This window comes from Silurus aristotelis (assembly GCF_946808225.1).
Source record: "Silurus aristotelis genome assembly, chromosome: 2".
NCBI lineage: Eukaryota > Metazoa > Chordata > Actinopteri > Siluriformes > Siluridae > Silurus > Silurus aristotelis.
In genome coordinates this window covers 31,827,033-31,838,950 of record NC_139575.1, presented here as the reverse complement: position 1 = coordinate 31,838,950, position 11,918 = coordinate 31,827,033, and the positions used below count along the sequence as shown (strand labels likewise).

The following is an 11,918-nucleotide window of genomic DNA, read 5'->3' as shown; positions in this document are numbered from 1 at the left end:
AGTCTCAGCAGCAACAGCAGCAGCAGGACGTGAAGAGCAACACGGCGCGCGAGGATTTGCACACGTCCAGCACGCTGCATCACCGGCATTTAGGTGCGCACCAGGCGCACGCGGCTCCCTGGGGCGGCGCCGCAGCTGCTGCACACATCTCCGCCATTACAGCCAGCCAGCAGCAGCAACAACAGCAGCAGCAGCAGCAGCAATCGCTCATCTACTCGCAAACCGGCGGCTTCACGGTGAACGGCATGCTGAGTGGGGGCCAAAGTCTCGTGCACCCTGGACTGGTGCGAGGCGGCACACCAGAGCTGGAGCACGGCGCGCACCCGCACTCTCACCCTCACCATCATCACCATCAGCTTAACCATCACCACCACCACCAGCAACATCAGCATCAGCACCACCAGCAGCAGCAGAGCCACCACGGCCCCAACAGCCACGAGGCACACTCGGACGAGGACACGCCGACTTCAGACGACCTGGAGCATTTCGCCAAGCAGTTCAAGCAGCGGCGCATCAAGCTTGGCTTCACGCAGGCCGACGTGGGCCTCGCGCTCGGCACGCTCTACGGCAACGTGTTCTCTCAGACCACGATCTGCCGCTTCGAGGCGCTACAGCTCAGTTTCAAGAACATGTGCAAGCTCAAACCGCTGCTGAACAAGTGGCTGGAGGAGGCCGACTCGAGCACGGGGAGCCCGACGAGTATTGACAAGATCGCGGCGCAGGGCCGCAAGCGCAAGAAGCGCACCAGCATCGAGGTGAGCGTCAAGGGCGCTCTCGAAAGCCACTTCCTCAAGTGCCCAAAGCCGTCAGCTCAGGAGATCAGCAGCCTGGCCGACACGTTACAACTGGAGAAGGAGGTGGTGCGCGTCTGGTTCTGCAACCGTAGGCAGAAGGAGAAGCGCATGACGCCGCCCGGAGTGCCCCCGACGCCGGACGATGTGTACTCGCAGGTCGGCAACGTGAGTGCAGACACACCGCCCCCCTCCATGGACTGCAAACGAATGTTCAGTGAGACGTAGAGCAAAGCATAAAAAAAAAAGACTTAAAGAAAAACATATTTTATATATACACACCTAATCTGACACAGACTATCACGAAGATAGCAGACACATTTTGATACTGTGATTGTGAGATAAATAGGAATGAGACTGCAGATGTGTTATATATTTTTCATCAGAGAGCAAGCAAAACAAACAAACAAAAAAAAAAAAAAACACCCTCCCTTCTTGTGTGTCCCCCCCCCATAACGCCCTCCCCGCTTTAACCTTCTTCCAGGCCCGTAAATGTATTTAACCTAAAAGGCTGTTTTTTTTTTTCTTTCAGGGACATTTTTTAGTAGATTACTTAAAAGATGCAAGTTTAAACGGGCCGAGTGAAGCGGGCGACCAGAAGGTGACAACAACCACACGTTCGTTCCATCAGGTAATTCTGGCGCATTGACATCCAAGTCGGAACATCTCAAAATCATTTGAAAATGAAATACCACCACCACCTCCCCTCCTCCCTACCTACCCACTACCCTCACACACTCTTGTTTATGAGACGGAACAGAAAGCAGGTCATTGCATGTATTGAGATGGGACGTTAAATCCTGAGAAAAAACAAGGAGACGAATTTCAGCAGTGAAGACAAGAACAGCATCCACGACGCTTCCGTTTTGTTTTTGTTTTGTTTTTTTGTGCAGAAAAGACTGCTCGATCTAACATTTTTGTTTCCTTCACAAAAGACACGGAATGGGATTTTTGCCCCCTTTGCCTTCCAGATCTTATAAACACAACAGACAAAAAAAAGCCCACCCCTAAAGACTGCTCAAGTTTCAGATCTCTAAGATCATATTTTGTGAACGTTTTTATGTAAAAGACTTAACGTCACACGGATTTTTTTTTTTTTTGGAAGAAAATACAAAAATGAAAAAACAAAAAAAATTACAAAGAGAGACGTTTGAAAAAAAAAAGACTTTTCCGGTTTCTCAGCTGCACTTATTTCAGATCCTCTGCGGGAGCTGTGGATGTTCTCCATGCTGCCATTTCCAAGCAGTATTCTTTGGTAGGTTTTAATAAACGAGACTATGTAAAAGCCGGCAATATATAGATTCCTTAGATCAGATGTTGATCGGAATTATTTACTTTATATTTTCATTCAAATGCTTTGTTTTTAATATTTTATTCGGGATAAATATGAACTATTCCAAAACAGTAATTTATTTCTCCCCGTTTCAGAACTGTGTAAAATGTTCGTTTCCCTGATTATTTTTTTTTTCTTTTTTTTTTCGACTATTTGTTTATTTGTTTCGTTGAATTTTTTTGTATATTTTTTTTTTTTTCGAACGAGCACAAATCAAGAACAGACTTTGGCAGTAGACAACAAAAGGGTATTTTGATGTGATGATTTGATTGTAATTTAATTTTTAGTAGTGATTCCGTAAGAGATGATTGAGAACAATAAATTTGTTAGAATGAACAAAACAAACAACGTCGATTGTTGTATTTTGCTCAAAATATTTTTCATATTCAGAGGATATGTTTTATAGGAATATATTTCTTTAAGGTTTTTTGGAGAAATGGAAGCCATGATCATATTAGCTGATCTTACTGCTGATGTGGCAGCAAAATGATTTATTTGAATGCATAAGATATGTTTCATTGCTTTATTCATCTGGGCCTGTTGTGCATTTTAAGATGGGCGCCATGTTCATGTTTAATCCCTAATCAGTGGTTTTATATCTATAACGAGCATGCTTTATTTAAAATCACGGAATTTTGTAGATTTATTTTCCCCCCTTTTCATATACGACGTGCTCTTTTCTTTATTTTGCGCCATGTTGTTTAGCAGCTCGAGTGACTGTTCAGTGGGCTTCGATCCCACAGGGGCAGAAGTTGTTGTCCAGGATTGGATTGTTTACAGCTTTTAGTTGCTCGCCTGTGCACCTGAGTTATCATTTCTGGTTTCTTATGACAGCTGTCAAAAACTTAAATGCATGCATTTGCATTCGATTTTACATGCAAAAAAACAGACCTTTGTATTTTTATATATCTAGTTGCTCCAGGTTAAGTGAATACTGAGCAAAAACACAATGTCGTAGTCGTGGAACGAACAGGGAACGAGGATGATGTTGATATTTAGCGCACACTAGTTCGTGTAAAAAAACCAAAAACAAAGAATTATCAAACATCTAATAGCTTTCACGTTTAATGATTACTGCTTTTTCTTTGTCATGGTATTTCTCTCTTCGATCCAGTTGCGTGAATATTTTTGATATCTGGAATCATTGAAAAAAAAATCTCCATTCTCTCTCTCTCTCTCTCTCTCTCTCTCTCTCTCTCTCTCTCTCTCATAAACTTGATGTTCACATGCATGCCTGCACACCACCAAAATATTTACTTTCTCTAATCCAGTAGCCCACATGCAATAAAAGCACAGCATTGTGTCTAAGGAGCTTTACTTTCTTTATTTTTGTTTGTTTGGGATAAAGAAACCCAAGCACAACTTTTCAACATTATTTTTAATAAGTTTATCAACAATTAAACCTCGCCTAATAAATAATAAAGTAAAGGTTTAGTATTGGTGCAGAACTCGTTTTAGTGTATGATTTCTAGCCCTTTACTTGTTTAGCTGTTTGTGTGTTTTATCATTTTTGGTAGTTTTTTAGAGTAAACATTTATAGACTCTTCATAGGCACAAAAAATTAGCTAACTAAATGCATGGAGGGGATAGGGATAGACCACCTCTACAATTTGCTTGCATTACTTGCTAATGAATGCTGTGTATTCATTTTACAGTTTTTGGGTGCAAAAAATGTTTTTTAGCTTCTACAAAAAGGAAAAAGACAGACACCGGGGAAGGAAAAGGGCAAAATTGCTTATCCTTCAACTTTCTCTTCCTCGAGCTGACTATTCAGCAAAACGCACAATCCCCAACTCTCACAAAAATTTAAATTTCGCGGATGATTTCCCATACACTAGTTGCTAAGCAACTGAATTCAATCAATGTTATAGAAGTAGTCTATGCATCTCCACTCTTTGTGCCCAGTCCTAGGGATATGACATTCAAATTCATTTGGGTATATGAATAAGCAAAGAATGTTTTTATAATTAAAATTCGCAAAAAAAAAAAAAAAGAAAGAAAGAAAGAAAGAAAGAAAGAAAGAAAGAAAGAAAGAAAGAAACGCAATTCAAAGCCACTTTTGTTGTTTGCACTTGTCACAATCATGATTGTGTCAGCTTGAGTTGTTTGTGTAGAAAACCCTATTGAACTGGATTGAAGAATTATAGTGCGATGTGGCCCACAGTCATTTTGTTAAGTTCCCTTACTATTATTATTATTATTTTATAGTAAATTTTTTTTTAAATAAAAAGCACAACAATTATTTGTATAACCTAAAAAAATAGCTTACTTATAATTAAATAAATTCATGTCTAGGAGGCGCAAATCCATTGCTCACCTTACACGTGAAAACATGAGACACGGCTGCATGTTTGTTTAATTTATAAAAAAAAAAAAATACAAAAACAAAAAAAACTCAAACTGATGTGAACGCTTATCCGTGTCAAAGTCACGCGCACCACCGCTGGGAGCATTTGACATGGATCTACGAGGGTTCTTCAAACGGTTCTTGCTGAAGTTAATGGTTCTCGTTGCTTTTTAACCAGCTTCTGACCATTTCTGCCAAGAAAAAACAGTGACATATTTTGTACATAGAATCTTTAAAGGTTCTGCAAAAAAACGAAACGAGAGAGAACGAGAGAACTGAAGGAACCCTTGGAGGTTCTACAGGCTTTTTTACTTTTGAGAATTACACTTTTAGGATTCGGTGAAGGGAAACAAATCAGATGTCATTTTTGCTCAACATAAATAGTCATATATGATTACGGATTTCAGTAGAACTTAACACTATAAGATTGGCTTTTATTTTATTATGCCATATAACAAAGTTCTGTTAATTAAAGTGTTCATGTTTTATATTAGATTAAAGTTGTTTATTTGAATGATTATCAGTGTGCAGTGTAACGTCACTTCCAAGTTGCAAATCCGATGTATTAGAACTTTGTCTGTTTATTTATGCATTTATTTACTTTCTGACAGTCCAAACAGTTGACATGTGATAATATCTATCATGCAATCTTCAATTTTCCTCAAGTCATGTCTAAAACTATATAAAAAGACCACCAGTTGAACTAACAACAACAAAGTTAAAAATCATGAAAAGAAATGAAAAGAAAACCACTGAGAGAATCAAGTAAAACTCTAAAGATGAAACTTTCCAACCTCGATAATGAAATCGCTTTCAGTATGGTTGAAGCTTTAATAAAGACCTAAAGACGCAAAAACATGAAAAAATACAGGAGGGTCTTTTAACGCTGTTTAAATATGTCTTAAAATACCAACAAATATCTTTTCTTTACAATTCTTTATTACTGAAAAACCTTATGGATGCCTTAATAGCGTCTGGTACTTTTGGGGAACGAAGCTTTCGGAGGTTTAACCACCAATGTGGGTTTATTTTCTTCTTTTTTTTAACTGGGTTTTTCACGTCAGGAATAAATGACGACTTTGTGGTAATGTGAAACATAAAAGCGACAGCAGTCAAATAGTAGAGCAGCCTGTACTTTCTATTATTATTATTATTATTATTATTATTATTATTATTATTATTATTATTGTTATTATTGTAAACACTACTACTACTACTACTACTACTACTACTAATAATAATAATAATAATAATAATAATAATAATAATAATAATAATAATGTCGTTCTTTCACACTCTGCGTTGGAAACCCTAATTAAAATTTTCCACGCACCAGGAGTAAGACCCCATTTGCACAAAATGCAGGAATACCATACATTATTGCCACAATTGTGTTTCTTTTGCCCTGCATAAAATAAAAAAAAATAAACAAAAAAAACTGCGTAAAGATATGCACTCTTTATTACGCTTTTGGACCATTTTTTGTTACTCTGCGCACGCCACACACACACACACACACACACACACACACACACACACACACACACACACACACACACACACACACACACACACACACACACACACACACATTATACCCAGGCCTCATCCAAGACTCCCGTGTTTTCCCTCGTAGTTACTTATAATCAGGCCTGCGAGCTCTCTTCGGGATTTCCAGCCCGTTTAGTTGGAGTGCTCGTGGATCCTCGACTGTCACTCAGCACGCTCGCGCTGTCTAATGAGCTGTCGCGCGCGCTTTGCCTCGACACAATTCGAAAATCGGGGAAAAAAAATAAAATGTTTATATATATATATATATATATATATATATATATATATATATATATATATATATATATATATATATATATATATATATATACGCATCTAGGCCATGGTGTAAGGATATATCTTTATTCTTCATTTTCATTAACACGTTCTCTTTCAAAATAAAAAAAAATAAAAAACTTTCTTTTGCCACAGTAGGCATGGAGAGAGGGTGAAATTGCACGCTTCGGATCATATACCCCCTTTGGAGGGGGCATCTATTCCCGGGGCCTGGCTGCCGCGTGCCCTCCGCCGCTCTCGCGCTAATCAAATATTAAAATATGCAGCGGGGTGACGCGACGCGACGCGCCGGCTTTCCTTTCTATAGAATGGGACAGGTGAGAGAAACGAGCCAATGAACCGGAGCTGGGGATCATTTCATTCATTCATTAAAAAAAAAACAAAAAAAAAACAGTTTAGAATGTTATTGGGGGAAAAGCAATATTTGTAAGAATAATAAGCAGTATTATATGTTCCCTGATCTGAGCCGTTTTGACTCAAGAATAATGTAGAAGTATGGCTAAGTAGTGGTGAAGACCTAGATTTCACGTGTTTTTTAACCCACATGTGATACGTGCTCCTCTTTAGAGGACAGAGGGAAAAAAGTTTTTGTAGTTGCGCCTTTTTTCAGACGATCCAATCAAATCCATTGGGTTTTACTACTGCATGGGTAATGCAACAGTCTATATACAAAGCCCTGTTGCTGTATCTCTCAGTATCAGCTCGTGAAAGAGTGTCTCAATGTGTGTTCCTCTGCTTTACAGCAACACAGGAATATATAGTAAAAGCTAGCTATTAAATAATTCAGTTGGCATATCTTTGTATATATACTTATAGATTTGCTTAAGTTTGCTACTCTTAACTACTTATATTTACAGTCATATTGTACTAATAGACATACAAATGACACTTCTGTTATTATTATTATTATTATTATTATTATTATTATTATTATTATTATTATTATTATTATTATTATTGTCATCAACATCATCATCATAGGCTGTTTTGCAACACAATTGAATAATAAAAATAAATAATAATAATTTTCAAATTTCCACGATGATCCACTGTTATGCGTCTGGGATTGTTTTTTTATATAATGAGTCTGGGATTTGTCAATTTTTGTCCATTATTTATTATTATAATTATTATTGTTAATGTTAATGGTAGTTGCAGTAGTACTAGTGGTAGTATTACATAATGACAACGACGATATTTCAGCCTTTGAACAAGTAAACAAACCTCTAAATTTCAGAATTCATGGAAAATCAACTTTGCATGTAAATACTTAATAAAATGGGCAATAATAAATGCTATAGATTTGTTATGCTAAGTGAAATATAAGGACTAGAAAAAAAAATATATATATAATAATAATAATAATAATAATAATAATAATAATAATAATAATAATAATAATAATAATAATAATAATAATTACTAAGATAATAAGACTAGCTTTCATGGAACGGGTCCGATTTTATATAATAAAAAAAAATATAAAAAAAAAAATATATATAACAAAATATATATATATATATATATATATATATATATATATATATATATATATATATATATATATATATATATATATATATATATAAACACACACACAAATTTCACAAGTGTTTATCAGTTTTAAATGCATTTAAAAAACCATTTTTACGTGGTTACATTTCAATAATGATACTTTATGTGAATTTAGATTATTAGAACTACATCCACGGTTACAGTATTTGAAATCCTGTAACTCTTAAAAGCAGTCTGATATACTGTATGGAGTTACAATGATCTGCCCTTAGACATGTTCTTCTGAGCTTTTACGGGCCAACAGCGCCACCTGCTGTACATGATCATATCAACTTCCATAGACAACGGGTTCGATGGCTAAGTACTGGTGCAACCTAGCGAGGTACATGTAATAGTTGCTTGATATTTGAAATGGGATGCTAGCACTTGTGTAGTTAGCTCGTATGAAGTTGCTTTAGCTCCTAATTTCAAACCTGTCCGGCTATAATAATACCATTACGCTTTACTGTTGAATGATTGAAGATTTGTCCTCCTGTGAGAAAATGTAATTAAATAAATAATACAATTTCTGGTCATTAGGCACTTAGCCTTTTTGCTCTTGCCTAAAGACAATATAGAGACAGGAGGGATTATGACTCAAAAAGAAACACCACAAACATGACCCTTAATCATCGTAGAAATAAATAGATATTTAATTGGAATAACGTATTCATACCCAAATTGTCTGTACAGGGGCCTTGGTCGGTACTCATCCTTTTAAACATGGTTAAATTCTGAGTTTACTCAGGAACGTATTAAGTGGCGGTCCGCAAGTTTGTTTGGTCTCCGCCTCACACTTTTTAAATTATTATTATTAAACTTGAAAACATACACAGCAATGGTGGGGTATAAAACAGAACCTAGAGTAAGCGCAGTGTCACTGTGGCTACTCACTCCGTACCAGATGGTAGCGCATTGGATTCTTTAGCGTTTCATGTGAAGTATTTTTCTTAAAAGGAGAAAATCCTGCAATTTCACATATAAAGGGAGTAAATGAATAAAGGATGGAAGGAATTATGCTAAAATAAAAAGAAAAGTTAAGTACAACATATCTTTAAAATTTTTTAATAAATGTAAAAGCTATTTATCTTAGTTATTTATTGTAAATAGGCCACTTATGCACTTCTTGTTGGATGTAACCGCATTTCATTGGCATTGACATGTACACTGCACAAAGTTGAATCTAATCTAATTAATGTAATCTAATCTAATGTAATTAATCTAATCTAGTTGAATCTAATCTAATTTAAAACACACACATACATGTTTATTACCCAAATGAAGCATACAAATGTAAACTATTTTATTAACATGTTTTATTTATTTAATTCTATTTAATCAATAATCGATAATAAAAACGACAAGCAATTTAATGTTTTGCATTTCTTCCCCCTACCGACTCTACCGAAATTGTACTGAAGCGTGATCTAAAAACGAAGTACGTACCTAACCATGAATTTTGTGTAAAATGTGGCAAAAACACTCGCAAACAAACACACATACCCGAGCTCATCCTGTTTTTTGGATAAACGTGCTTTCTGATATATTCATGGATTAGGCAATATGTTTGGGAAGGGTTAGGACAAGCTGGCTGATAGAATTACTGTATTTTCAGAGAAACAGAGCATGCGTGTGTGTGTGTACAAGGATGGTGCTTAGGGGTGGTGGGTGCTGAGATTAGTTTCTAATTAACCAAGCAGGGATTTGGGGTAGAGAAACGAACCGAGCTCTGTTTAGCTCCAAGTGTTGCACTGTTAACCATTTTCAGGTTGCAGGGTTTAATAGATTACTAATGATTGGGCACAGGTATTCCGGTTTAGGCATTAACGGCCAAAACCACAGCATAAGGGCATGTTTTGAGCTTAGCTTTTAAACTCAGCGTTTGTAATTTGGAGAGATTGCGAATCGAGGCGAGCAGGAGGGAGTCCGTAAATTCATCCGGGTCATCAGTTAAGGGCTGATGTGTTTAAACACACACCACATTCAATGACTGACAAGCCGTACCAAGTGCATGAGTGCGAGAACAGGAAACGCAGCCTTTTGCATTGCATTCGCTCTGGTCTGTCGATTCACATGCAACCCCATTCATATTTCAAACAGTTGGCAGTGGGGAAAACACTCTCTGCACTTTGACTGCTCATTTAGATGTCTTTAAACTTTGTATTAACAAGTAATCATCCTGATTTGATTGTGTACAGAATCCCTGTGTTGGCTGTGGGTCCTTTGGGTGTCGATACAATTGACTTAACATAACCTGCTGGCCTTTTTTAGCCAAACAACAATATTCGATGGGGAAAAACTTGAGAAACCTTTTTCACACTATACAAGTAACCACACTGTGTGCTCGTTCCCAAGTTATTACAGGCTTTATTCCCTGAAATAATAGTAATTAATTGGTGTAATACACAAAGGACATAATTATCTTTTTTTTTTTCAGCACGGGCACATTTAATTACCGTAATTGTTCCCCAAGCCTTGTTCAAAAAGGGGTGTAGCCTAGACAATCATAATGCATTATATGCTAATCCCATATTTGATTTTCAATCAAGGGGCTATGGGTATCATGGAGGGGGGGATAATATAGGATAATATAACAGCAACAAGTACAAAGCCAAGCATTTTTCAACCATCTGTGTTTAAAGTGTACACTCTGGTAACAAGGGAGGGGAAAAAACATGCAGAGATCTTTGAATAAATCCATGTTTTCTACCAGCTGCAGGTCTGTGTTATCTGGGTAAGCAATACATGTGTTAATAACTGCCAGATTTAGCTCTTTCCTCTTACAGGCCAAGAGCAAAACTACTGATTAACGAGAGTTCCTGTGAAGTGTGGCTGCTTGCTACATGGCTCCTTGAACGCAAGATGGAATTTAATAAGTAAACAGAGAGAGCGAGAAGAACAGGAGTTCTGATCAGGAGCTCGTCGAGCCCCCAATGTCAGCTGATTAGCCCGGGCGGATTGGACCAAGTAATTGCAGAGCTTTGACCCCCTCCAGGCAAATATTAGATTTTAGTGGTTTAACCTTTCACGGTGGGCTTAAATTGCCTCCACAGATGTTGAGCGGTAGCTAGAGAGCTCCTGTCCTCTCATCAGAGAAAGGATGGTCTTCAGACTCAGCTCTTATTAGCCTTGTCTCGTGCAAAAGGCCAGTCTTTAGGTCTGATTGGTGATTTCTTCAATGATATCATCACCACCACCACTACCATTATCATCATCATCATCATCCTCCTTCTCCTCATCATCCTCATCATTGAGATCATCAGTGGTTGCTTTGTTGTTCAAAGTGTTTATAATTAGTTTATAATTTTGCACATCTGCCATGCCAAACCATGTATGCGGTTTTCTTAGATGATTTTTCTTTTCTTTCTCACTGCAAAGCAACATCAGGAGCCAATTATGTTCACGGAGCAAAACATGAGAACATTAAATATGTAAGCAGTTTTGAGGGTAGGAGGCAGTGGACGGACCCAGGGGAAACCCCGATGGCCATTAGAGGCGAACACGCAGCAGGATGAGGCGGTATAGGAAGTTTTTCTTTGGTCGCTCTCAGCCCTTTTCAGAGTCTAGTGTTACTTTCGTCCTGTCTGGGATCCCAGGCCTCTTCCTCCCAAGCGTCTAGCAGCTGCATCCCACGGCCCCTTGCACCACGTTGCGCAGTAATGGCTTCCTTCCTTTTGCTGCCCCTCCTCCTCAGACACTCACCTGGGGAAAAAAAGGTTAGACACATGACTGGAGAGGAGAGAAAAAAAAGACATTGGTCTTTTTATCCATGGGAAATAGGGAAGGAACCCTTAGCTTGTCTCAGGATGGAAACCTAATACAGCTGCTCTTCTGGTGAAGGAGTTGTGTTGGGGGGTGGGAGGGGGAAGTTCAGATTGAAAAGTGGTTCCATCTGACGAAGAGAAAGTGAGAGACAGACAAAGACAGAGAGAGAGAGAGAGAGAGAGAGAGAGAGAGAGAGAGAGAGAGAGAGAGAGAGAGAGAGAGAGAGACTCTTCCATAACTACATGGATATGTGCAGTCTGTAACCAACTATTATAGACAG

At 37.9% G+C, this 11,918-nt stretch overlaps 1 protein-coding gene across 2 annotated transcripts in view; it reads left to right on the top strand.

Moving 5' to 3' along the window:
- pou3f3b (POU class 3 homeobox 3b) overlaps positions 1 to 2,469 on the top strand; it is a 3,770-nt gene extending 1,301 nt beyond the window's left edge. The window contains exons 1-2 of one of the 2 annotated variants that reach the window (XM_083533600.1): positions 1 to 950; positions 1,324 to 2,469. The exon at positions 1 to 950 is cut by the window's left edge and continues 1,301 nt beyond it. In XM_083533600.1, the coding sequence (XP_083389726.1) occupies positions 1 to 950; positions 1,324 to 1,440 (1,067 nt within the window). In that variant the 3' untranslated portion in view covers positions 1,441 to 2,469. Of the gene's footprint in view, positions 960 to 1,323 lie in introns of both variants that reach the window. The other variant, XM_083533599.1, reaches the window with a different exon arrangement.
- Positions 2,470 to 11,918: the final 9,449 nt, after the last annotated feature.